This window comes from Gallinula chloropus (assembly GCF_964237585.1).
Source record: "Gallinula chloropus genome assembly, chromosome: 15".
In the NCBI taxonomy this organism is placed as follows: domain Eukaryota; kingdom Metazoa; phylum Chordata; class Aves; order Gruiformes; family Rallidae; genus Gallinula; species Gallinula chloropus.
The window spans coordinates 16238408-16264974 of NC_140100.1; the positions used below are offsets into that span (position 1 = coordinate 16238408).

Here is a 26567-nt window from a genome sequence, read left to right on the forward strand (position 1 = left end):
AGTTAATATTTATATTATGGGCTTCCAAAGAATTTCTGGCAGGGAGCAATAAATAGAATTCTGGAAAAAAAGAAGTCTTTAGAAGTAATGGGGAAATTAATCTGTTCCTGTAACGTAGCAGGAACTTGGAGTGAGTCAGGAGCAATGTGTGCCTCTGCCTACTGCACGGATCCCTGGTGCAGCCGGTGAGCAGCCCCTGCTCACCTGTAACACGTGCAGCATCTTCACAGCCAAAGAGTTTCTCTCCCTGTCCTTCCAAATTTCCCTGTGGTGTTGTGGGCCATCATTCCACTACACCTACTTTCCAGCTGATAAGTTGTTGCTGTTTCCCCCCTCAGCCCGTATTTCCTATCCAGCTTTAGTTTGTATGCTGCCAAGCAATGCTTAGAGTCCAAACGAGATCCTGGCTTGGTCGTTTTTCTGGTTGGAAGGAAATGTCTTTTCTAAATAAGATTGCAGTTTCTATTTTATGGATTAATCTGTGTGTTTAAAAGATGCTGTTATGACAATGGCTTGTGAAATCCACAATTGGACTGATATTCTTGAGATCTTGGTTCTGTATCCCTGCAGGTTTTGGCTTGTGTCAGTTCTTGCTTTTCTCCTCCAGAGCAAATATTTTGAGCCTGTTACATTTTGCTTCTGCTCTCTTCTGCTTCCCCTCACATTAATTATTTACTCTGCATTTTGGCTGCACTTTGGTTTACATCTTTGTTGCTGCTGTTGCTTAGAGGGAAGGAGATGGAATTAATTGTAAGGGAACTAATTTGAGATGCAGATCCAAGTATCTTTATTTGATAGGAAACATCATTAACCTGGCACATGACCACTGGTACAGGGACAGTCTGAGGCTGAAAAAAATTATTCTGTTCAACTAATTGGGAAGTTTGAATCCTGAAAGTGTAACTTAAGTTTTGTCAGTCTGTTAGCATACAGTAGTATCTGGAGAAAAACAAGTGTGGGTAAGATCATATTTCTCTTGACTCTCCTCACTTTATGCTTATTTACTGTCTTCTTGTTTGGAACAATCCCTGCATAAGTCCTCCATAACTTCCTGATGTATAATTTCAACTCTAAATTTATATTCACACATAGCTTATGTGTAAAACTGTAAGCTCTTGGAGGTTGTATTTTTTCAGCTTTACTCTTTTATAAGCAGTGCTTTTGAAAAAGAAAAGTTCCCCCAACCTTACTATGGGATAGCTTGTATTGTCAGAGCTGTGAACATCTGTATGTGCTGCACAGCCCCTATAAAACAAAAAAGGTATTCCTTGCAGCTGAGGGGGAGTAGGATAAGAGACGTTGGAGACTGATATAACTCTTTGAACAAGAGTCAGTGAGCATTGAGACATCAAAACCCAACCCACCAAGGTAATTAATATGACTTTAGGATTAATGCACAAAACAGGGCAGAAATAGTCTTAATAAAATTGAGGGGAATCAGACTTTAACATGAGCTGTTCTCTAACAATACTACAATGAATTTAATGGGGTGCGAACCAAGGTACTGGTTAAACTGACACAAATTTGTACAGCTTCTGGCACCCAGATGGCTTGATCTTTCTGTGATGTTTCTGCTTTTTCATCAGGAATACGTGAGCTCAGTATGGGCTGAACTCTGCTGCTGCGGCTCCTCGGCCCGACGCCCTGGGAGAGCGAGAGCTGGGGGGATGGGTCGGCAGTGCTGAGGTGGGGTGGGCAGTCACACAGCCAGTGATGCCGGCTCTGGGACTGCCCTGAAGGTGCACAGGTGAGTGAAGGCCAATCCTGACTCAGATTTTGTATGCCTGATGCTTGGTTTTTCAGTTCCATGTTGGACGATTACACCTCTCTCTAACAGCTTTGTTCATAACGTTTTAAGTTCTTTGTGTAACTCAGGTGATGAGAGCTTCCTGGTGTGACTGTAGGGTGGTGTGTAACCACGCTGCTCTGCTGCAGTGTATGATGCCATTCCTACATGGATGCCATTCTACCATCCATGTTCCAGCTGGGCTGAGTGAGTCAGCTGAGTGTGCGTCCTGTCTGTGGGTTTAACTGGTGCATTTTAAACGGGATGAGAAGGGTGCAAGTGAGACACAACCAACTGCACCCATGGGGACCGTGTGTTTGTTTCACCTAGGACGTATTTTGCTGTGGATGAAGTTACTTTGGTTCGGCTCAGGTTCACGCCCATCAGTTTGAACTGCTCAAGGGTCTGAAGCCAGTTCAACTGGTTTAGGTGTAGAATTGGAGAGTCTGATGGGCAGCCTAGACTTTCACTGTGACCATCCCCAAGCCCTGGCTCCATCCCTCGGGGCCCAGGCGGCCGCAGGGCTCTGCGGTGCCTCTCCGCAGGTCCCTGTGCCCCGCGCCTGGAGCAGCGTCACGGGAGGAGCGATGCCCGCTCGTGTCGAGGCCTCCGGGCAGGTGCGTCCGCGGCCGGCTGTGCGGTGGGAGGTGCGGGACCGCGGGGCGGGCAGGGCCGGGCGCTGCTGACCCGGGCAGGCGGGAAGGATGCTTGCGGCCCGGCGTGGCGCGGGGATCGCTGCGCCGAACAAAGGAGCACGCGTCGGGCTCATCTCCCAGCCGCCTGGGCCCGGCCTCCGGCCCGGAGGGGGTCGTGGAGGGGGCCGCTGGCGCCCCTGGGCCACCACCACCTCCGCTGGGGTGGGCTGGGGTGAACGGCGCCGCCCGCCCCCGCCGAGGCGGGGCCGCGCAGGGCGGGCGCGGCGGCGCCGGGGCCCGGCATCCCCGTGACGCGGAGCCAATCACGGAGCCGTGCTGCCGCTGCCGCCGCCGTCGCGTCTCCGCCCGGGCACGGAGAGGTGCGGAGGGGGAAGCGCAGCGCTGCCGCGGACGCCTGCGGTCGCCTCGCCGCGCCCGATGGGGATCGAGAGCTTCTGCAGCGCGGACGCCTCCGAGCCCTTCTGGGTGAGCGGCGGGACGGGGCCGCGGGGTCTCGGCTCGGCGGGGGCTGCCGGTGCGGCCGCTGAGGGACAGTGGCGGGGGGGGCGGGCGGGCGGGACAGGCATGGTCGCGGGTCGTCGGCCCCGGGCGGAACCCGAGAGGGCCGCGCCCGGCCCCGGCGGGGGGTCCGGCAGCTTCCCGGACCGGCGCTCGCCTGGAGCAGAGCGCGGGTGCTGCGGCGCGCCCCGGCCCCTCGCCAGCCCCGCCGCCGCCCGGGCGTGCGAGAGCACCGGCTTGAAGCGCCGCGGGCTGTGGGGACGGGCAGGGCCGTGGCCTCGCCGGCCGGGTGACGGTGTCCCCACGCCCGGGTCGCAGCGCGGGAGCGGCGCGCCTCGTGTGCGCGGTGTCCGGCGGGGACTGGCGAGCGCGTCTTGCCTGGCCGGCTGGACGCGAGCGCCCGGGCAGTCGCTCCCTGCCGCCTGCGGTGCTCGCCTGCGGGCTCGGGGCTGCGCGGGCGGTGACGATAACGGTGCCCGCCGCCGCCGTCGTACTGAAGGGCGGCGTGCCGTCCTGGGAAGGAGGCCACGGCCGCGCTGCTGCCGTGCCGCAGGTTTGCATGGCAGTCGCTGCCTTCTTCCTTGATGAGGAGCGCTGAGGGCAGCCCGCTGCGGGCGAGTTGGAAACCAGCCGTGCGAGGGTGGCGGTGGGGAAACGTTCTGGCACGGCTGGGGCACCGGGCGCCTCGGCGGAGGCGTGGGTGCGGGCAGGAGGGCGGTGACGGCGCGTCTCGGGACCCTGTGGGCAAGGAGGTTGTGTGGAGGAAGGGAGGAGAGCGAGGTGGAAGCTTAAAAAAATAGGGAGTGGGGTGAGAGCTCCTGAAGGCAACGTGCAGGTGAGAGGAAAACACGTGGGGTTCCTCAGGCTGTTCATAGAGCTTCTCACGGATCCGGTGTTTGCCAAATGGTATTGGGCTAATGAGCTGCCTTGCTAGTTAAAAACCATAATGTATGTCTCAGCAAACGTAGTACTGTTTATCTCAAGAACCATTAAAACATTCCGCAGCAAATATTATTAAACTCATTAAGGCTTTAAGATATTTAGCTTTTCCAGCTGATCAAAAGTGACTCTGTTAACCTGCTTTTCCTTTGTTTGAGTTCATATCTCTTCTAAGTTAATTTTCAGGTTTCTCCAAAGTGGGCAAATTCTGAGTTACTGTTATCAGATTTATGTTTTTCCTTTCCTAGAACAAGGCATTTTACTTGAAGAGCTTTGGAGAATAAACAGTTCATGGAAAAGCTGACTTGATAGAGGAGTAGTTTAGTAATAAGGAGTTGCCAGTTCTTTTAACGGTGGAATTGGAACATCAGGTAGAAGCAAGAACTGCACTTTGAATGTTGGAAACAACTATCTTACTGTTCTGGTTCTGGCCAGGCCAGAGCTCACCTCCCCAAGCAGCCAGCCCAGGTGAGCTGAGTTAGCCCAGGTGACCTGAGTTATCCTGGGCTGTTTCCTCACCACCTGACATCACTACCCTGTTAAAGGGGCTGGTTGGGGAGCAGTGCTGTTGGTGCCTCCAGAGCAGTCTGAGTGTGGTTGGGTTGGTCTTTGCCATGTGCAGCACTCAGTAATCGTGGGGCAGTAAGGTACTCTGTAAGGTGAGGTTATCACTGAGTGTGAGTGTAATTGGCTGTTATTGCTCTTTCACAGTGCTTTTGCCAGTAAACTGTCCTTATCCCAACCCACGGAAGCTCTGCCTGTTTCTCCTGTGGGAGTGAATGGCGTGTGGGGCTCAGCCACTGCTTAGGGCTGAACTACTGCACTTATATAGGATTTCTGATGGCAAATTCTGTCATTATAAGACACCACTCTTGTATACTTCATGGCTGTTTCTGATGTTTGTGCTGTGTCATAACTGCTCCATAGATTGTTTTTTTTCACTAGTTATGTTGTTTCCCAATAATATAGATGGCTTTGTGATTTGTCATACTTTTCCAAGTCACGTGGAGTGTGCCTTTCACTTCTTCCAGCTAAAGATCATGTGGGTGTGGTTGGTTGAGTTCCGGATTCTTCTAATCCTGCAAAAGAACATCTGTGACTTCCAGCTGGTATAAGATGTGTCTGGAAAAGTCTTCTCCCTTGGTGAACTTGTCCTCATAAGCATCACTCTACTTGCTTGCTGTTGGTTTGTTCCCAATGGTGAGGAGGCAGTAATGTTAGTTTTGGTGCTTACAGATGCTCCAGCTGTTGGCTACTATCTGAAGCTTAACATTTGATGGATTTCCAGAAATTCCTATGAATATGCAGTGTTTCACTGGGCTTTGGATGCTGCCTCTGTGCTACTGTCCTCCTGTCTTACGGACTGTGCTCTTCAGCTTCTCAGCTGAGTGATGGCTAGAAACCTGGTGCCACATATTACTGCGCTCTTGTGAACTGCAGGGCCACCTCAGCTGTGTTGCTTGGTGCTGAAGCCTTGCTAGCAGAGCAGTGATGTGGTCTAGCACAGGTAAACTCGAGAGAGAGGGGTTTTCTGGGGAGCATGATGCTGAATTTGGGGCAACTCAGTTTTAAATTGTGGGGGAGACTTTGCAGGTTGAGAGGACCTAATGGACCCTCAAAGACCGTGTGCTCATCTTAAGCTTTGCTGGCCAGGATTTTTCTTGTTTGCGTGCCCAAGGAATGTTATTGTTGAAAGTTCTTGTCTGAAAATTAAACAGATTGGTTTTATTTAATACTTACTCTGAGAGGCCAACAGCCCAAGCAGGTTTGGTGTCTTCTTCACAACTTTCTTGCTTCCTTTGAATCAGGCTCCCTTTTTGGAAGGGTACTGTTTCATCCTTGCTTGCTCTGACATCCCTGGGTGTATCGGAATGAGCATCCTGTCCATGATACAAAGAGGTACAGCTGTGTAAGATAAAGTTACTGTTTAGTAATGGCTGTCGATGACAGTAAATGCTTAAAAAAGTCCCAAACCAGTGGGCTAAGGATAATGCTTTTGCACTACTTATATTTCAGTTCAGTGACTTTAAGGGCCTGTTTAAACTGGAAAACTCTCTTGTGACCTACTGTGCTGAGGTGGCTTTGCCTGGAGTATCACTGATGTATGGGTGCAGTCTGCTTTCCTCCAATACCAGTCCCTATCTGAGGGCCCTGTCAGCTCTTACAGGAAGTTTCAGTTATTCATTCATTAGAAGATACTTGTAAGTCAAATAAAATCTGAAACTTTTGAGGTTCTTGCTTATACTTAATGGAATGTGAGAGAAACATATTTATTTAAGCCTCTATTGTGTCCTCCACAGGCAATAACACTGAATTTTAAAGTGAATTTAGATTAAATTCACTCTCTTTATCTCAGTGGGAACTTGGTGGATTTTCCCCCCCCCCCCCCCCCACATTTTTCTAGTTGAGGAAGGATTGAAAACAAGTAACCTCATTCACTTCTAGGAGAAGAGAAAGCTTTAATCTCCTGTTTTGAGAACCTGAGTCCTGCAGTGAGTCAAGCGGTGTAAATCCAGACCTGTTTCTTTCCTGTTGGTGCAGAAGTCTGAGGCTTTCAGGTCTGTTTTGTCAGCCTGAAATGTATTTTGTTGAGTCCTTGTCCCAAGACGCTATGTTTTGTGTTTGGGTTAACATTGTTCTAGCTAAGGGAGATCCATCAGCCTCTCAACTGTTTGCAGACGTGTTAAGATCTTCTAAGACTGTAGTGTGGCTTGATAATTTTACTGAAGAAAAAAATAATGTTCTTTAAGTCATTATAATGATTAGCTGACATGATAGTGTGTGAGGTAAGCAATGCAAGCGTAGCAGCTGTTTATGAGGATACCGATACTTTTCCTGAAATAGACTTCTGAAGGAAACCCAGAGTTTTTATGTAAGGAGCAATTTCATATTCTGAAGGTCTGTGGCTTATGCTTTCATGCATTAGAGAAGCAGTAAATTAGCATGTCTCTCTGAACCCTGCAGCTTTTTGCACTGTAAAATATGTCGTGAGTGTTTTTTCAGTGTGTTTGTGGCAGAGCTAGGGAGGGACTTGGCTGTGCTGTGAGAGTGTGCTGAGTGGGCTTGATAAAAGTTGCGAGTTCAGGCTGAACGCGTGCGAGTGAACCCATTTGTGACCAGCTAGATATTAAGAGTCTGCAGATCAGAAAAGTACTTCTGTTTGCTGACATAGGAAGGTCATACATATGTGGACAGCATCTGGAATGAGGAGTGTTTAACAGAAAAACCTTTACACCAGCTAGTGCCGTTATTTTAGTTACAGCTGATTGCCTGATTCTCATGGTTTGGTTGCACTGGAGTTTTTCTAGCGCTGAACATCAGAGTTGAACATCACTTGGCTTGCTCTCATTTAAACCTATGAACCACTTTTGTTGGTCATGTGAACAAGAGTCTGCATTTGCATGGAAATTAAACTCCTATTAGAGCTTAAACTTATCTCTTGATTCTGAATAGATCAGTTATGGGGAAATACAGGAAAATGAAGCCTGATATCTGTTGTTGATGGGGATTTCCTTAACAGCTGACTTGTTGCTTTGCAGCTGTCGGTTCAAGGCTGCTCAGGAAAGTTAAATAGCAGGAAAAAATACTCTGCAAAACTTCTCTGCAGTTACAGTGCAGTTTACATTGAAGCACTGTGCTATCCTGGGACTAAGTGAAGGTTAACCTGGGTTGTGCTGAAGTCATTCTGGGTCACATCTCTAAAAAGCCTACTGCCGGGTACTGACCTTTTGCTTACTTTTAATAGCGTCAGAATTCCTTGCGTTCCTGGTTCCTCACTGTTTGCATCTGTGGTGGCTTCAGATACAGTTTATCCCAACTTAAGCTGTTATCTTAGGCCCTTTGTAAGACTATTACCCAGGTGAGTTCAAACTTTTTGCAGTGATCTGAACTCGATCTACAGGCTGTGGAGTTAATAAGCAGAAGTTCTGGTTTTGATGCAAAAAGGAGATGAGAGCTGGAATCTTTTTCCAGTATCCTTTTAAGAAGGAGTGGTTTCAGCAAAAAAAACTTTACAGAAATGCAAAAAACCCATCCTTTTGATTCTGAAACTGTAAATGTCATCTTGTCACAGGACCAACTGTTGTCTCATGGCCCAGAAATGTACCGCTGGAGAAAGAAGCTAAACGTACTAATTTTGCAAGTGCTGATGTTATCTGTTTTAGGTATCCTGGACACAAAAAATAGCCATGGTTAGCTTAGCAGCAGTTCAGCAGCTTTTCGCTTCTTGTGTTACAAAGATCAGCTTTTATAAATTCCCCAGCTTCAGGTGCTCCTTTACCTGGCAACTCCTTAGTACCTTACTTCAGGCTAAGAGGAAACAAAGGCAGAACATGCTTTTTTTTCTTGTCTTTTTACCCACAGTTCCACCTGTGCTGTCTGTAACAAAGGATTTAAACTCCTTGTGAACATGAGCAAACACCAGTGTTTGGGGATTGGGCAAAGAGGTGCAGGCACCTGATTTAAGGTCAGAACCCAGCATTCAAAAGTGGAGGTTTTTCCTGGCTGTGTTAACAAGCCAAATCTGCATTATGTAAGGCATTACTGGTGAGAACTTAGTCTTGCTAAAGCCATTTCAAGTAGAAAGCATTATGATAAAATAGAGGTATTTTCCTGTTACTAGAATCACTTGCTGATATTTTTGCCCCTACATCATCTTTTCCTAAATTATTTTTAAAACTTAGGATCCCTGTTTATTATCACTTAAAGCAGACTGCCTTATAACCTGTTGTAAAATCTGCACCACTTTGTAGTTCATTGCTTTCCTTCAGTCTCAGCGTGCTCAACCATGTCACTCTGTACCGTTGGTTTTGATGGTGAATGGTGTTACCAGGGACTTGTGAGGTAAGGGCAGAGTTCCTCTAAAGCAGCCCTAAAGTGAGAGTCCCTGCACACCCCCCTTCCCTTTGTGTCCACGGATGCTAGTGGCTCTTGGAGGCTGAAGGCTCAGCCACATCAGGCTGATCTCCTATCTGGGAAGAGGCAGACGGAAATGTGCTCCCCTAGATAGTGAAGGCCAAAGGCCGATGGGCTCACGGCATCTGAGAGTATGGCTGAATCAACACATGGGTTTATAGGTGCTTCACTGGGGGATTTTTTAATGCCATTATCTAGAGCTGCCAGATTGTGAGACTTCCTATTCCAGTGAGAAAGTGATGATACTGTTGTAATGAAAGTTGCCAGCTGCAATTACGGTGTTAGTGCCTGAGAGTGCTGATTACTCTCATCCTCTAAATGTAAGCATTGCATTAAAGGAGAGAGGCTTTTTTCTTGTTAGGAAAGTAAGATGGAGAAACATATCTTGGTATTAGAAGGGAGGTGGGTGATACACTGCTGTCAGTGTCAAACTGTTTGAAGGAGTTGATTGTAATATCAAGATTCCAGCGTGGTTTGTAGTTTTTCTGTGTATGGTGTAGGTGAGGTGTGTGGTGATGCTCAAGTCCCCTTTCAGTCAGGGCTGGCTCATGCAGGTGGATTTAACGCTGCTTGGCAGCCTGCATCTTTAGCACACTTGTGCACAGCAGGCGTGAAACTTGAGTGATTTTTGGTCTCTCCATTTCTGCCAGTGAGAATTTTAAACTGTGTTGTGGGTCAAGTGGGATTATTGATGTGAGAACAGGCAGCTGCTTACTTAACAGCCCTTCCTGGCTGCCTGGAGAGAGGCAGCCAGCCGCAAGGTCCCCTCCAGTGTCAGATGCAGTGATTCCTCAGATGAGGCACACTGCTGGCATACAGCTTCCCTGTAGTCTTCTTTCCGTTGGCAGAGGTGGAATAGCTGGTCTTTTGTGCTGACACTTTGTCTTACAGTCCTCTTGCCAATGTTTTATCTTGCCTGTTCCTGAAATTTTAGACAGGAGCTTACATCATTCTTTATTTTCACAGGCTTTATGTATTGTAAAATAAGTGGTTTACTTGTGAATAGATCCATGTGATTCTTGGGAATGCCAAGCCTTTCTTGTACTCTTCTTGGAGATAGAGGGTTTAACTTCAAATGTGATCGGAAGCCTTTTTGTATGTACCCTGAGAGAAAATGTGCTGCTGGGCACAAAAGCTGTGGTGTGGTATTCTTTTCAGCCACAGTATGCTGAGAAGTAGGTTGGATGAATTAAAAAATATCCACGTGCTATTCTGGGAAACTTTAAAATTGTCCAGGGATTTTTAAAAGGAAAACCAAAAAGCCAACCTGAAACTAACATCTGAGATGTGGTTCCTCTGGACCTCTTTTTTTCTCCTTCCTCCTCCACAGGAGGAGGCTGCAGTTGGTGCAAGCTTTCAGTGGACACCTGGTCTCTCTTATTTGATAGGCTCTTCCAAAGTAAAAGGGTTAGCTGATCAGAGTGAGAACTCCTACTAGTCTTTGAGATGTGAAAAAGGGGCAACTTACTGCTTTAATGGAACTTGCTAAAACATTGTTTCTAAAACTTGAGTCAGAAAAAAGTCATTAATTTGCTAATTAATGTCTGTTAAACGCAAAGCTCTGCTTCAGTGAATGTTTCTGCATTGATGCATGAAGAATTTGGGTTTGTGTTGGGGGGGGGGAGGGAAGAACCACCTCTGAAATGGGGTTTATATAGGGCAAAGGAGAAGCACATGCTCTAAACTGGCAGAACTAGTCTGGGCTTGTGTAACTGAACGATGTGATTTGAATATGAGCGTATATTGGTTTCATGATGAGTGGCATGTTTTAGAGCCTCCTAAAGCTCTGGTATCCACCATGTGCAGCTTAGGGTGTGCCTGCCTTTTGTAAGGGATTGGGGTCTTCTTGACTCTGGCGCTTGACCTCCCGGTTCACACTGGGGGCCTGCTTCTGATGGGACCTCCTGCAGTTCCCTGTCCTGCTTCTTGGCTCACTTAAGAGCAGCCCCAGTGTCCTGTGGACAGGTGTTAATGGAAAAGCTGCTCCAGGGGCTGATGGACAGACTGGATGGTCTGTGAGGGAGCCTGATGCTCCTGCCTGAAAGACATCATGAGTGGACACCGGGTGCTCAGCAGCAAGTGTTTGCTGTACAGTTCTGTTCCTGTCTGTGCTATGTAGCCTGAGAGGATTTCACCTAGGGAATCGGTAGGGAAAGATTCTGCCCCCTCTCTCTCTCCATGCTTTCCTTGCCTTTTGTCATCTGCAACGAGTGTAAAACGAAAGGGCTTCTGCACCCGTGTGTAGCCATTTCCTGGTACAAAGAATAGTGTATTTCAGCTAAGCAAAATCCTGTTTGTTATCAACAGCCTCTGGATCAAATCCTGGGAAAACATGAAAGAGGATATACTGATGTTGCTCTAGCTGTTAAGTTGGGGCAGTCCTCTTACCCCAGCCTGCCCCTTTGTCCTTTCTGCTCTTAACTTTCAAGTACATTGCATCATTCCCTCCTGCCTTCCGTGCAGAAATGCCTCCAGCTAACGTGCAGATAGGGAAGTCAAATGAAAGACTGTGTGTTTTGAGTGTCCTCCAGCCAGCATGCACAGCAGTCACACACAGCACTTCCTCCTCCAACCGAACCACGTGGCAGTGACATGTGTGGTACCTGCTCCGTCCTTCCTGGCAGCTGCTTGATTCATTTCACAGCAAGCATTTGAAAGCACTGGAAAAGGAGATAACTTTCTTAAGCAGTGTGCAGATCTCCAAGAATTCGCTCAATAAAATTATGTCAGCACCTCTTGTTTGTCACAAAGCTGATTACATCCCCTCAATTTACTTGTATAATCATATTAACACTCTTAATTCCTGAACTGTAAACTGTTCTGCACAGTCATGAGACTTTCTCTTGGCTGTGGAGCTGGAGCTGAGCAGCTGGGGCTCAGAAAGCCAGAAGCATTTGTGTGGTGGCTAAATGTAAGGATGACTCAGCTGAAATGTCTGATGATGTTATGCAGCCAGGGAACTTAATAAGCATGTGGCTCGCCCGCAGCGTCTCACAGCCACTGCCTTGGCAGGAACAGATACCCTAAAACGTAATGGGGGGTTTTTTGTGCTCTGCCAGTGTTAATTTCCTTGAATTGACTGTATTAAGGTCAGGATGTTTGGTATATTTTTAAACTGACCAGGGAAAAGTTAGACAAAGTGAGAAGAATTTGTAGAGAAAGGAAAAAGTTCCAGCTGTGTCCCCTGTGCTGTCTGTTGTATTAACCAGGAGAGAAGCTGACAAACTGAATGGGAACTGGGAAAGGAAAATAGTTTTGTTTATACTTTTTCAAAAGAAGGCTTAAGAAAACCAACCAGTCAACAGAGCATCTTAATACAGAATGGCCAAATATAAGGAGAGACCTGCTCTGTGATAAAATAACACCTGCTTAGCCTCAAGTTGAAAGTTTTTCAAGTTCTGTCTTCTGTTTCTGTTTCGATCTGTTCTCCTGACTCCTTACTGGGCTTGACATTGTTTAATCAGAGGGAGATAGGGACAAATAAGGATCAAAGTGTGGCAGTGCTGAGCAGTGAGATCCATTTCCAGCTTTGATATTGGAATAGAGGGGCAGGTTCTGCAGCTGCTTTTGGTTCTGTTTCCTCATCCATAAAAGTGGATAATGGCACTTGTTTCTGTGAGGCCTGGGGCTCTCAGAGGAGGATTACTGGCTGCCGTTGTGTCTGAGTGTGGGGGACCTGTAAGCTGTGCAACTGTCTGAAAAAATGCTTTGCAACTGAAATGACAGGGCAGTTAACAAGCCTTTGGGCATGGGGCTGCTGCACACAGCTCTGAGCTATGTGGGTTTTGAACAGAAGGCTCTGACCTGTGGTGCTTCAGCTGTTGAATGCTGCAATCCTGCAGCAGCGTAGCTCTGTATTGCATCATTTTGTTGGGGAGTCAGAAATCTATAGCACTGGAGAGGAATTGTCCTTCGTGACAATTTTGCAGCAAAGCCACTCATTTTAAGGTCAAATTCTCTGCAAGAGATTTCCCTAACTCAAGCCTGAACGTGGTAGTACAGTTAATTTCACTGAACAGCCTGTCATTGTACATAGTTCTGGTACCAGTGATGGAAATGGTCATTGCATTTTTATTCCTGTGCCAGTTTGGGTTTGATTGTATGGTGGTTTATCTTAGTCTTGAGAATCCTCTTGAGAGAAAGAGGAAAACATGGAATTACATTGATTGACGTTTTCCTGTTGTTGAGTGGGAAACTGGCTGCAGAGAGGAGCCTTTGGCTTTGCTCTGTGCCCTGTTGTTAGGGATTACCAGAAAATCTCATCTGGGTTTGCCTCAGCTTGGGAGCTATGAGACTGCTTTACAAATAGTGATGGGGTCTTGTGCTGTGAATGTCACTGTGCCAGGTAAAGTTTCCATACTGAAATTTGGGGATGTGGTGTATCTGAGTACTTCCAGATACATGTGCAGTGGTTATAATGGGAGATAGCACCGTCACCTTACTTTTCTGCAATGATAATGTGAAAATCCTTGATGAGTGCTGTTAAAGGTCCTGGTAAGCACTGTTAAGGTATCCCATTTGAGTGAGTTATTTGTTATGGTTGCTGTGTGTAACCAACCAAAGTGACACTGATGTTGTCTTGCAAAGGTTTAAAATTTCTGAGCTACAAAAAGTGCAATAAAATTAGATACATCACAGAACAATACAAATTTAATTTGAGTATAAATAAATATGCTGTAAGAGATACAAAATAAGGTAGAGATATTTTTTTAAATGGCCAAGTTTTGTGCTTGCTTTTCCTTTGACTCTCTCTGTTTTCTCTCCCCAGGACTGGAACCTGACATGGCACACAGACAATCCAGACTTTACCCAGTGCTTTCAGAACACGCTCCTGGTCTGGATTCCTTGCATTTACCTGTGGGTCTGCTTGCCTGTGTACTTCCTGTACCTTCGTTGCCATGACAGGGGTTACATACAAATGTCAAACCTCAACAAAGCCAAAACGGTATGTGACTTCTGCAAACCAGAGCTCATTAAGCTTGTCTGTGTTCATGTATAGATTGTGCTGCCTAATCTGTGTGAACTGATGTCTAAAATGTGCTTTTGTACTGCAGGCTTTGGGCTTAATACTGTGGATAGTCTGCTGGGCAGACCTCTTCTACTCTTTCTGGGAAAGAAGTCAAAATATTTTTCTCATTGGGCCTACAGTATTGGGTATAACGATGGTAAGTTCTGTCACCACCTTTGTTCATGCACTGCGGTTCTTATAAAGACTTAATCTGCAGCTGAACTGTGAAATACTGACTGCTTGCTCTCAGTGAAAAGCCCTAAACCCAGCCCAGTGGTGCCCAGTCCCCTACATGTCAGCACACACACCAGTACTAGTGTCTTGTGTATCGGTGGGCTTCAGCTACTGCTGATTTAATAGCTTGGCGCAAGTATGGGGTGGAGGAATCAGGCTGAGAGAGCTTTTGAAAGCTGGATAATACAGATCACACTGGAGTGGGTAAAAGGCAGTCAAAGGTATTGCATTATGAAGTGTCTTATTACCAACTCTTGCATGGAACGTTGTTTACTGCAGCGTTCTCTGTTAGGTTTGGTGGCATGGTGGAAAGTCTTAAAAGGTACACGAGGCACATAGGTGTCCCTTGCAAGCTCCTCCTGCCTGGGCACATGGGTATTGTCCTCTTACACACCAAGTCTCTGCAGCCTGTGATTCAAGGAGAGCACCTTGCTATTCATTTACTGTCATTTATGCTTATCTCAGACCTTGACTGGTAGTGATTAAACAAGATGCTCAAGGGGACTATCAACAGCAATAAAAGCAACAGCAACCCCAAGGAAGTAAAACCCAGCAGTGCTGAAACATACTGAAGGATGCAAGAGCTGTTAAATCATTTGTGGTCATGTAATAATGCTGTTGTCAAGCTTTTGTCGGGCTGATGGAGAATATGTTTCACTTAAGTTATACCAGCTTCCTAAAGGACTCTGAAAACACAGAAGAAAACAGAAATAGGGTAGTATTTGGTCAGTATTGTTTGGCATTGTGGCTTGTATGGAAAAAATAACTATTTTAAGGAGAATTGGTCAGGAAATACTTGGAAAGGACATAGTGACACTATGTGTGCTGATTTGTGATGTAGAACCAGAAAAGTAAAGAAATAAGGACTGGCAGCTTCTAGCAGTGTTTTTGTGGATGTGGCTGTTTACTTCTATGTAATACATAATCCTTTTCCCTTTTTTGTCTGTTTCCTATCTCTGTTGCTCTGGAGAATTGCCTATTGAAATATATTAATGAATTACACTTTAAAATACCTGGGTGTTAGAGTGTGTGGGAGAAAGTGGATTTGCAATGTTAAATAAGCATGCTTGGACACAGTGCCTTGTATATGTATATAACATGTTGCAAACCTTAAAGCTTGTGAATATATTTTATCTCCTTTGTCCACAGTTGCTTGCCACATTTCTAATACAGTACGAAAGGATAAAAGGAGTCCAGTCTTCAGGTGTAATGATGATTTTCTGGCTCATCTCTTTGTCATGTGCCACAGTGGTTTTTAGATCCAAAGTAATACATGCCTTAAATATGGTAAGTGACTGCTGGCCTCATTCAGTTGAAAATGATCCCCAGTGCTGCTGCAATAGAGTAGTTACTTCCTGATTATGCCAGTGGAGTCAGTTAATGATACATGCAGCCTACCTTCATTCTGTGGGCTATAAAAGCAAAACAAGCAAGATTTAATGTCCCTTCTTTTGAAATACTGGTGAGATTCATGGTAATCTCAAATGTAGCAACAATTGCCAAGAAAATTGTGCTGCCTGTTCCAGAAGGGAGATGTGTCTGCTTGGGTACAGCAAAAGTGTTTCATCTCTGGTATTAAACTGTTCTGGGACTTTCTATGACCTTCCTGTTACACAGTGGATTTCCTGCAACACATGGCTTGATGAACTCACTGCCGAGTCAAAGTGAAAGTGTGTCTGTTGAGATTCTTGAGTTTCTGATTTATAGAATCCCACATCAAATATCAGGTTAATTGAGGAGCTGTCTGGAAATGATTCATCACTCTTCCTTGAAACCTTTATGTCACGTTAAGAGTTTTGAGAATTTCAGCCAACTTTTTGTCTTTAGCTGTTGGGAGTGGGATTTTACTGGTGGGAGGAGGAGGGTGTCCATCTATCCCTGTGCTTTGATTTGTGTGGATTATGCCTTATGTATCAGCCCCAGCCTAAAAATTGGAAGAACCTCTAGAATTTGAGTGCAGTATCACAAACTGTAATCTAAATTCTGCTCCTCCAAGTCTTATTTTCTGTGTGCACATTAACTAAGAGATTTGTGTTGAAAACTCCTCCTTATCCAGTGCATAAATGCCTTGCTCCTGTGAGTAATACCTTGCTTCACGTTGGGGCCTGCTGTGTTGGTGTAAACTGTGTCTTAAACCTCTCTAAAGAAGAGGTTCATGCTTGTGTGTTTGACAGTGATTGATTAAAAATAAATGGTATCTTCCATCTCCTCCTTCCTCCCAACTTTCCCAAACAATTTGCATTTGACTTCAGTTTGCAGGGGGTGGGTAGAGCCATGTTTATGTAGCTCACAGAATTTACCACGAGGAGCTGTTTTACGTGCAGTAGTAATGATGTTCTAAAGAAATGTCTCAAGCCATCTAACTGGAGTGTTACCTTCCTTTGCAGGGTGCTGAAGTGGATGTGTTTCGTTTTGTCACCTTCTGCATCTACTTCATCCTGTTACTCGTACAGCTCATCCTCTGCTGCTTTCCAGAGCGACCACCTTTGTTTTCTGAAACAATAAAGGATCCTGTAAGTGTTCAGCCTGTACCAAGTGCTCAGTGTTGTACTGCAGTACTGTTTCAGTCATTCCCCAACAGCGTTCCTGGAGGCTGCTATTGGTACTTCTGTTCAGTAGTGCTGCTGGCAGCTGGTGGGAAGTACTGGTTGGGAATGCTGGACAGAGGGACGTGTGAAAGGGGTGAGGGGGGAAACCAGTGTTGCTGTTGTAACTGTGGAAAAGGTCTATCAGCAGCTGTGCTCCTGAAATGTGGTTACCTTCTCTGTAGGTAGTGTGTGCCAGTGGTGCTGTGTGTTACTGCTGCAGACCAGACCCTCTGGGTGTATCTGCCTGGAGGGAAGAGTGTACTGCTGAGGCTCTGGATCCTTCTCATCTCTGGGTTCATTTCATCTCATTTAGGGATGAAATAGATACCTTTGACAGGGTGCTGTGGGTTTATGGAAACCTCCTTTTCTGCTTTGATCGTGGTTAAAATAATTGCAAGATGCCACAGTGGTTTGGTTTTGTGTTGCTGAGGAGTATTTCTAGGAGTGCCTCTAGGAAATAGGGCAGACTGGGCAGACTTCAGATTTTAGCCTCCTTTTCTCATCAGTGGTGTGCTTATGATGGGGAAGGGAAGAAAGTAAGTCATGTTAGTCTTAAATTCTGCTTTAATCCCTTCTGCCAAGCGTTTTCAAACCAGAAGTGTTTGCAAGCCTTGAGTAAAATCTTATTACGTGTTTACTTTTAAAAAAACCCAACTCTAGAGTGAAATTTCTGAGCTGCAGATGCTGGTGCATGTAGAAGTCAAACAATGTGGTTTGTGTCTTGGTTTTGCTTTGTTTACATTACGTAAGTCCAGACTTGTTGCAGCTTGCTGACATCATGCTATCTGGCATGAATGTCAGGAGGATTAATAGTTCTTTGTGTGATAACTATTTACTTCTGTCAAAAATAGCATTACTTTAACAGTAATCTAATTGCTTTAATGTTTTAAATTTCTGCTGTATGCTAATGAAGTCCAGTTTCTGGTAGTACAAGATCTAGTGGAGTCTTGAATTCAGAGCTTCCTCCTGCAAGTAGATGAAGTACAGAGGAAGAAACTAGGACAGCATTTTGTGTGAGGTTCAGGGTATTTTGACATTTTGCACAGGTTGAAAGCACGCCATGTGTCTGTGGAAGTGTGAATCTGTTGGGAGTGCTGGCAGGGCTGAAGGCTGAAAGTGCTGCCCACTGCCCTTTTTTACCTTCTCTGAGTTTAAAACCTTTTATTGATTCATGAAGCAGTGGTGTTGGCTTTGCTTGCAGTTGTGTTGTTGCAAATGTTTAAATGCTTTGGAGATGTGGGACTCTTAATCCTCTCTCCAAAAAAGTGTGTGTGTCTCGTGCTTCCCCTTCTTGTTACAGAGCTGCAAACCTGTGTGTTGAGGGATGGGGAACTCAGGAGGCTGTGTTGTGTAGCTGATACCAGCACACTTCAGCAGAGCTTGGTGGAGAGGCCAGGTTACAAGCAGGAGCTGAAAAAGGCAAAGCTTGGAAGCACTTGTGTGTGTCTGTTCTGATCGCAGGGCTGTAATGATGTCTGGTGACTCCTGTAGATGGAAATACCTGAGTTGCTCCAGATATAATTGATGATAAAAATCTAGTGGTTTTGTGCCAAAGGAGTGGTGGCTGGGTTTAGGATTCCTTAGATGCTGTTCATAGCAGTGAGAGAAGGAATTCTGCACTGCAGTTCTGCAAGTAAATCACCTTTTAATGCCTTTAAAATTCATCCACTCTTCCTTTCTGCTGTCTTAATCCAGCCAGATCAGGAGAGGATGTTGACCTGAAGGGTAGCCAAGACAGCGGTTGTGCTGGTAGAACATGAGCTAGCTGCATACCTTGATCCATGCTGAAGTTCCCCATGCTTATTGGTGAATGAGGTGCAGGGATTTTGGGATGCTTTTATGGAGTTTCAGTATTTTTTTTCTCTTGTGCACCTGTTTTGGAGGAGTCACAGCACTTCTAGAGCAGCAGAACTGAATTCTTTGTTTGTGACTAACTTCCCAATGAGCACATTGATGGTCTCCGGTGGTAGCATGCCTTGTGCTGGTGCAGGTAGGCACTGATCAGCCCATCTCCAGTGATGTCAGGCCTGCACTCTTACACAGTTCCCTCAGCTCTCTGTTGTGCTGTTGATCTGGAGTATTGCTGTTCCTGTGTCCCAGCAGTCTGGTCTCTGGCAGCCCTGAACTTGTGTGTGTGTTTTCTGAACAAGCTCTCAGCAGCATAAATGACCAGTTTAGTAATGTGAAAATGATATTATAAACAAAAGGAATTTCAAAAAGCTTCTCTGCTCCTTGGTTTGTTTCTTTTGGCCCCATATCAATCACTTTGTCGATTGACTTATTTTTCTCTCCTTCAGAATCCATGTCCAGAGTTCAGTGCTTCTTTCCTCTCCAGAATCACGTTCTGGTGGATCACTGGGTAAGATCAAGATGATGCATAAAGCACCCATTAAAGTTAGATGGCATTTTGGGATCCCACTTTCAGAGTGAGCAATAATAATACAATAATAATTTTGGTTGTCTTGTAGCTAAATTTTTCTTCCCAAAATTTGATTAGTGCTTTTAGTACCTTTTCTGGTGTCTTTGTAATTATAAGTTTTGCCAGTATTTGTTTAGTATTCCAGCTGAAAGAATATAATACACTTTCTTTGTAAAATATAAGGAGGTAGAAATTATCTGCTGTCCTTGGGAAGGAAGACATTCAAATCTGTTAGCTCTTTTAGTCCAGTGGGTTCTTTCTTCCCCAGTAACTTAGCCTCAGTTATGCTGTGTGACTTGATCACAACACATGTCCTGGTGAGTTAAAACACAGAAGCATGTAAAATAATGTTGGTGTATAGTTGTGGTTGGTACTTGGACAGAGTTCCAACACAAAGCTGGATGAAAGGAATTGCTTTGTAAAATTAAAGGCTAATAAAGATTTTGAAACTTGGTAGGCATGGGAATATTAATTGCCTGGCTGACTGTCAAGTGAGATCACCTCATCCTTTCTTTTGTTTTCCCTGAAATTTGGATTCAGTGGCATTCCCTGGATCCTTAGATGCTTTGCTGTCTGATTCTCACAGTAGTGTTTCTTGGCATTTGGAGCTGTGTTGCCAGTGGTACCAACTCTTGCATGAGTTCTGTGAAAAGCTGGCTCTTGGGACTGGGTGTAAGGACCAGGGTCTTATGGCATGTGCACACACCCTTCTGGTGTTCTTAAATACATACTGCTGATTCTTCCTAATGCAGGTTGATGATTCAGGGCTATCGAAGACCTTTGGAGGCCAAGGATTTGTGGTCGTTAAATAAAGAGGACAAATCGGAGGAGGTAGTGCCAGGCCTGGCTAGGAACTGGGCAAAAGAGTGGGCAAAGACCAAGAGGTAAGTTCAGTTATCCTGGCTGGCAGCTCTTCCAGGATGCAGAGGTTCAGTAGCTCAAGTTACTCAGCCTTTACTTAGAGGTGTTTGTCACCTCTTCACAAGCCTGCCTAGGTGGCAGCTCTGCGTTTGTCCTTAAGCACATACAGAACAGACCCAAGTGGGGCATGGTGCCCTCTTCATGAAGAGCTGCATCAAGTTCCCCCTAGACTTTCATGACCCAAAGCTGATGATTCTTTCTTTGGATGTGTGTTTTTTCCCTGGGGAGGAAATGTTTTCATGCAGCAGGTAATTCAGGAGCTTGGGCTCCCTCTGTAGTTGGAGAGGCCTCAGGAGGGCAGTTCTGGGTGTAAAGAAGAGCGCTGCTTATTTCATCCCTCTGACCATATAGGGAGCCTGGGCACCTAAGCTGGATGACTAAAATTAGAAAGACTGCATGCCTGCAGTTTCCATCCTCTTTTCATCATCCCTCACTGCAGTAAATAGAAGCACCTTTTCATTGAAGGAAAATGGCTTGCTTACACAGTTTATTTTTACATGCAGCTTGTCCTCAGGAGTTCGGATGTCGTTTGGCATAAGCCAGGCGTATGAAACACATGTACTCAGTCCCTTGGGGGTGACTTGGCAGAAATCTGACTGCAGGCTTTTAACTCCAGTGGTACAGTGAGGCCTTTGTTAGGATGGAAGTTCAGCATACTGGGTTCTAGAAGAATTGTGTCCTTTGCTCTCTAAGTTTAACACGGGTTATGGCCCTATTCCTTGTTCCCCAGGGCAGGCCTACAGAACAGATTTGACAGGGATGTTGCCAATCCCTACAAAGACAACCGTTTCTGAATGGCCAGTTCATTTAGCTATGGTTGTATGATTAAAAGGATGTTTGAATGACACTAGAACCCAGTTAAACTATTACAAAGGGCAATAAACAGCTCATAAACATCTCATTTGCATACTGTGCATTTTCCCAGTTGGCTTTATGCTTGAATAAAGGCTGCATTGTATACCTATTCTTATTTCAGGCAACTGTTAAACATGTTATACTCGCCCAAGAAGCAGCAAAAACCAAGTGACTCAAATGGTGATGCAACAGAAGAGGCTGAAGCTTTGATCATAAAACCATCTCAGAAGAGCTCTGAAGCATCATTATTCAAGGTGTTATATAAAACCTTTGGACCATATTTTCTCATGAGCTTCCTGTTTAAAGCTGCACATGATCTCCTGATGTTTGCAGGCCCAGAAATTCTGAAGTAAGACCTATACACTTCATTATTGTATTAAAAGTGTGTGAACAGAATTTTAAACATGCTGGTATTCCACTCACCAGGCGGCTTTGCCTTCAGGTATTCCAGTGGGAAAAAGCTGTGCAAGTTAGAGACCAAGCACACAGATGATTTTGGTCCTTTGGTTTTCAGATTACAACATTGCACATTAAATGTCTTGACTTTCTATCTTCCTTCCCAGCACTAGGAAGGCCAGGCAGGAGCATAATCAACGATAGCAGGAGAGTTTATTTCATTACAGCCTGTAATGGTTGTGGGACTGCAAGTCCTAGTATGTGAAGCAGCAGAGAGCTAAGGGGGTGGGATGAGATGAGTTGCTCTGAGGTGAGAGATTTAAGTGGTTGTGTTTTAGCTGGAGAGAATATGAGGCATTTCAGTGTAGCCCCAAGAGAATGCTGTACATGTGAGGTATGTGATACTTTAAAACAAAGTAGTAGGTGTTTAGGAGGGCGTGATGTGTGCTGGCATAAAATGAGAACCTGTTTCTAAGAAGTTTGCTTTAAGTGTTCTCTAAGTTTGGTGCTTTGGGTGCTTGCATGACCCATATAGCACTGGGAATAGTCTATGGTGGTAAATCTGTTTTGTTTTAATTTGTGCATCTGAAGAAAACTAATTCCTCTCTCCACAGATTGCTAATCAACTTTGTAAATAACAAAGCTGCCCCAAACTGGCAAGGCTACTTCTATACAGGGCTGCTGTTTGTTTGTGCCTGTCTTCAGACACTGATTCTTCACCAGTATTTCCATATTTGCTTTGTAACTGGGATGAGGCTCAAGACAGCTATTGTTGGTGTCATTTATCGAAAGGTATGTGCTGCTTTAAATGCACGACAGTACCCACTGGTGATGGTGCCAATGCAATGCTTTAATCTTAAGTGGTTGGGAGACTCTGGGAGGTTGATTCTTGGCTCTTAATAAAAATAAGATAATATCTACTTTATAAATGAAAGCCTTTAAGAATTCCAATTTACTACAGTTAATTTACAGTTTTCTAATTCGCTAGTTAAAGTTCAGGTACCTCTTCCTTCCCACTGCCAAATAAGAAACTGTCTCGTTTAGAGTAGGGGTGTGAAACTGCTTCAGCTTGTACAGAAATGAAGGTGCACCTACATTTAGTGCTTCATTTGAGACTTAGCAGCAGTGCTACCTCACTGTGGAATAAGCTGGAAGATTTTTGGAAAGCTGTGGACTGCTTGCTCTGAGAAAAATGTGTGACAAGAAGTGAAGTTCCCACTTCCTAGACTAAAAAGTAAAACCAAAGCAAGCAATACCTCCCCCCCAGCAAGAAAGCCAACAACCCCAACCCCAAAGACTGCCTGTTGTCCATCATTCCTTTTTAGTTTAAACACAGCTGCTTGCTTCAGAGTATAAAACTTGCATTTTTCTAAGATGTGTGGGGTAAACAGAAGGAAGCAGAAGAATGATTGCTTGTGATGTTAAAGGTGAAGGTCTGTAGAGCAGTTGAATCTGTAGACAACAGGCAAATGAGTCTGTTCATGTTGCCTTGTTTTTTATTTTTCATCTGTACCTAGGCACTTGTTATCACAAATTCTGCTAGAAAGACTTCTACTGTGGGTGAGATTGTGAATCTAATGTCTGTGGATGCTCAGAGGTTCATGGACCTGGCTACCTATATAAACATGATTTGGTCTGCGCCTCTCCAGGTGATACTAGCGCTGTACTTACTCTGGCAGGTGAGTTCTGTGTGTGTTTCCTGCCGACTTTAGTGATGCAGTGAGCTGCTTCCTGTGGTTGTGAATAGAGCTGTCGTTCAGACCACTGGCGTATTTATGGCAGTGTGGAGAGAATGCTGCTTGTTTAGAGGCCATTCAGAGCTGCTTTTGTCTCTGCTGCCAAGAAGACAGGCAGGAGATTCTGAATTCCCATACCTCTGTGTGTGTGTGGGGAGGATGCAGATGGGGCTGCTGTCTTTTGGGGCACTGCAGCACCTACAGTAGTACCTCAGTTGCAGCCTGCTTTAAAGACAAGTGGTCTTGATCCCACGCTGAGAGTCCCCCTATGAGATGTTGGCTGTTTCTAGTACAGACAGTCACCAGGCTGGGTCTTCCTGATCCTCACTATCAGTCAGGAAGGTAACACAGCTCCCAAAGTAGTCTGTGGCTTCCTGCATGGATCTCTACTTCAGAAGAACAGGCAGACCAGCAAAAACTGGAAAACATTAAAAACATCTCTGTGTGTCTAGACAGCTGTGTGTATATAGATTATCTATGTACACTCTCTATATGGGGGCCATATACGTGTGCTTGCTTTGAAAATCAAAGCATGTCAGCATCAACCGAAGACCCAGCTTGATTGTCCTCTTCTTCCCCCATGCTGTTTGTGAAAAGGGAAGAAGAGGTTGAAGAGCTATTTTAGATCCTCTTCTGTAGCATAAGCAGTGGCTTGAGTCAAGACTTTTAAAAATGAGTTTGAATAAATGTTTACAGTGAAGTGCTTTTCAGAATTTAGGTCCTTCAGTGCTGGCAGGTGTGGCTGTCATGATCCTTCTGGTTCCAATTAATGCTGTGATGGCAATGAAGACAAAAACCTACCAGGTGAGAACCTTTCTGTGTATGTATATGTGTATGGCACTGCTTTTATGAACCATGTTCAGTTTTTAGACTTGTTCCTGAGCTTTGCCATTTTAAATTTTATCCACTCCCTCTATATAGCCCTTTAAAAAAACGGGAAAGAAAGGGTCAGAGGTGTTGTGTACCCACAATAAACACACATTTTTCAGCTTGCAGCCTATCTGTACGTAATGGTCTAAAAATTAGGCAGCAGTTAAGGCCAAGGCAGCAGGTTATCCAGCTTCATGAGAAGCCCAATGATTGGAATCGGTTTGGTTTTTAACTTGCTGCCTAAGAACTGAAGTGGAAATGTAAACTCCTGGCTCTCTAATGAACCTTAGTGACTGAAATGTTTTCAGCTGATGGCTGCAGTGCTGGGGGTGTGTACTTGTGGTTTGCTGAGATACTTAGGGTGGTTTTCTATTTCCCTGGGAGGGCTGAGGAGGAAGAAGTCTCAGCTGGTGGCTGTTCCTGATAGCTAGTTGCTTTTATTTAGATGGGACCAGGCTGTGCCAGTGTACATGGGTAAAAGCAGACTGAAACTCTTGTGTTTTCCAGTGCAGCCTCACCACATACAGACTTCACTGCTAAGTGAAGTCACTGAATGTCAGAGGCGATCAATTTAACCAAAGTTTTTTAAGCTCTACACGTTCTTCAAAATACGCTGCAGCATTTGGTTCCTCCATGGGAGAAACCAGGCTATCTAGCCTGTCACAGCTACCCTGCCTCTGGTGTACAGCTGTCTGGGACAGCCCTACGGTGCAGTCCACTGACTGCCTAGTGCTGAGTCAGAGGGTTGCTTCAGCTTCCCACTGTCCTCATTAAAATACTTCATGAAGACAGTAACTTCTGAGGAATGGACTTTCTTTTCCTGGCTGAGCAGAAAGCTTTTTTCCTTAGGGTGCCATCAGAAAGCCATTCATAGTGCTGCAAATGAAGCAAACCCAAGTTCTGTCCAGGTTAGATGCAACCTGTGCATCACTGAAACTCGATTATAGTGATTTATATTTTAACTGCAGATTATGCCTGGAAGGAACTTGAGTCCCAGGCCTCCCTGATGCAGGGTCAATCCCACTTAAACCAGTGCCACAGTTCTGTTCATCCTGGTTTGGATTTTCAGTTGCATGAAGCATTCTTTTAAGTGGTTTAAAACACTTTGTTAATTCTGCATATTTGTCTGTTCAGATAGCATCTCAGATTTCCTGCTTGGGAGGCTAGTAAGCTTTTGATGATGATGAGGTGAATTTTGCCATTGCAAAATACAAAGCTCAGAACTTTGTGGGTCTGCCAAGTACTGTGCTCTGCTAATTATTTTCTTGCCATGTTGTTTTTAGGTGGCTCAAATGAAGAGCAAAGACAACAGAATTAAGCTGATGAATGAAATTCTCAATGGGATTAAAGTTCTGAAACTCTATGCTTGGGAATTAGCTTTCAGAGAGAAGGTATTAGAGATCAGACAGAAAGAGCTCAAAGTCCTAAAAAAATCTGCTTACCTTGCTGCAATGGCAACCTTCACTTGGGTTTGTGCTCCTTTTCTGGTAAGTGAAACAAGAAGTCTGCTGTCCTGTGTGGGATGGTGCTTTCCAGGGCGCTGCTTGAGAGCTTTGCTTTGGTTAAATGAGTGGGTCAGTCAGTTTGCCCTCTGTGGCAGTGGGGAACACTTGGGTCTCCACTTCTCTATGAAAAGGCACTATTATTTTTTTTAAATTTAGCAGCGTCCAAGTTGGATGTATTCTGGAAGCTGATGGCCAGGGTATTTAAAAATAAAAACCAGTGTCCCCCTCTATTTGTGATGATGAACTTGAGGAACCCAAGACTAAATGCACTGTTGGGCTTAGAAGGGGTTACTCATGCACACAAGTGCCCTCCTCCAGGTGGTAGCTGTGGCACAGAGTAAAAATTCCCATATTTCATCATCTTTCTGAGAGAGCAGATCTTTAAACAGGAGCCCTTGATGGAATGGGACACTGTGCACCAGGCATACCCTCTGGCCTGCTTTCTCCTGGCATCTGTTTAAGAACAGTGTGGAGAGGAAAAGCCATTACATACCCAGGGGTTGCTTTAAATTCTTATTTAAAATAGTATTCTTGATATGCTAAACATCCCTGCTGTGTTTGTGGTTAGCTTACATTTAAACTAATAAAAGGGAGAGCAGGGTGAGCTCACATCAAAACTGCTTTGGGCCCTATAAGAGCAAGGGGCCATCGCTGCTGTGGGCAGCAGCAAATAAAAGCCATGACTACATTAGGATAAAATATGTGCTGTTCCAGTTGAAGGTGTTTAAGTGTACTTTCCAGCCTGAGATTCCTTCCCCACAAACACTTTCAGTGTTTACATTATGTTTGGGGCATGATGAAAGGCAGAAGGAGCAGTGCCCTGGGTAGGAAGCAGCAGCTGCATTCTTGGGCGAATGCTTTTCTAAAAGAAGTCTGAGAGTTTTCAGCTTAATACATTATTAAATGAAGCTGCTAAATAAAACTCTGCAGCTGGACTCCATAGTGCTGTTCCTCAGCAGAACTGGTCTTCTCTGGAGTACCTGTGAGCACACACCGGCTGTGTGGCTGAGCTCCTGCACCTCAGGGGGTTCGCTGCTGGGGCGGGATCCACAGCCCAAAGCACAAGGCTGCTCTTTAACATCCTGTTTCTCTCAGGGTGTTGTTCTTTGGTAGATGTTTTTCTGATCTACTGGGTACAGAATGGTTGCAAACACCTACTTGAAAGCACCTTTCACATGCAAAACTGTTTCCTCTACTCCTCCCATGTCCGTGGCCAGGGCTCTTTAAACCTTGTTTATTAAG

General features: G+C 45.2%; 1 protein-coding gene across 1 annotated transcript in view; it reads left to right on the top strand.

Moving 5' to 3' along the window:
* Window positions 1–2859: 2859 nt before the first annotated feature.
* ABCC1 (ATP binding cassette subfamily C member 1 (ABCC1 blood group)) overlaps window positions 2860–26567 on the top strand; it is a gene marked incomplete at its 5' end in the record, with an annotated part of 45226 nt that continues 21518 nt past the window's right edge. The window contains 12 exons of the mRNA XM_084270870.1: window positions 2860–2907; window positions 13562–13738; window positions 13848–13958; window positions 15185–15322; window positions 16423–16548; window positions 18921–18982; window positions 19795–19926; window positions 20940–21167; window positions 21829–22006; window positions 22732–22893; window positions 23662–23754; window positions 25104–25307. Coding sequence (XP_084126996.1) covers window positions 2860–2907; window positions 13562–13738; window positions 13848–13958; window positions 15185–15322; window positions 16423–16548; window positions 18921–18982; window positions 19795–19926; window positions 20940–21167; window positions 21829–22006; window positions 22732–22893; window positions 23662–23754; window positions 25104–25307 — 1659 coding nt within the window. The remainder of the gene's footprint in view (window positions 2908–13561; window positions 13739–13847; window positions 13959–15184; window positions 15323–16422; window positions 16549–18920; window positions 18983–19794; window positions 19927–20939; window positions 21168–21828; window positions 22007–22731; window positions 22894–23661; window positions 23755–25103; window positions 25308–26567) is intronic.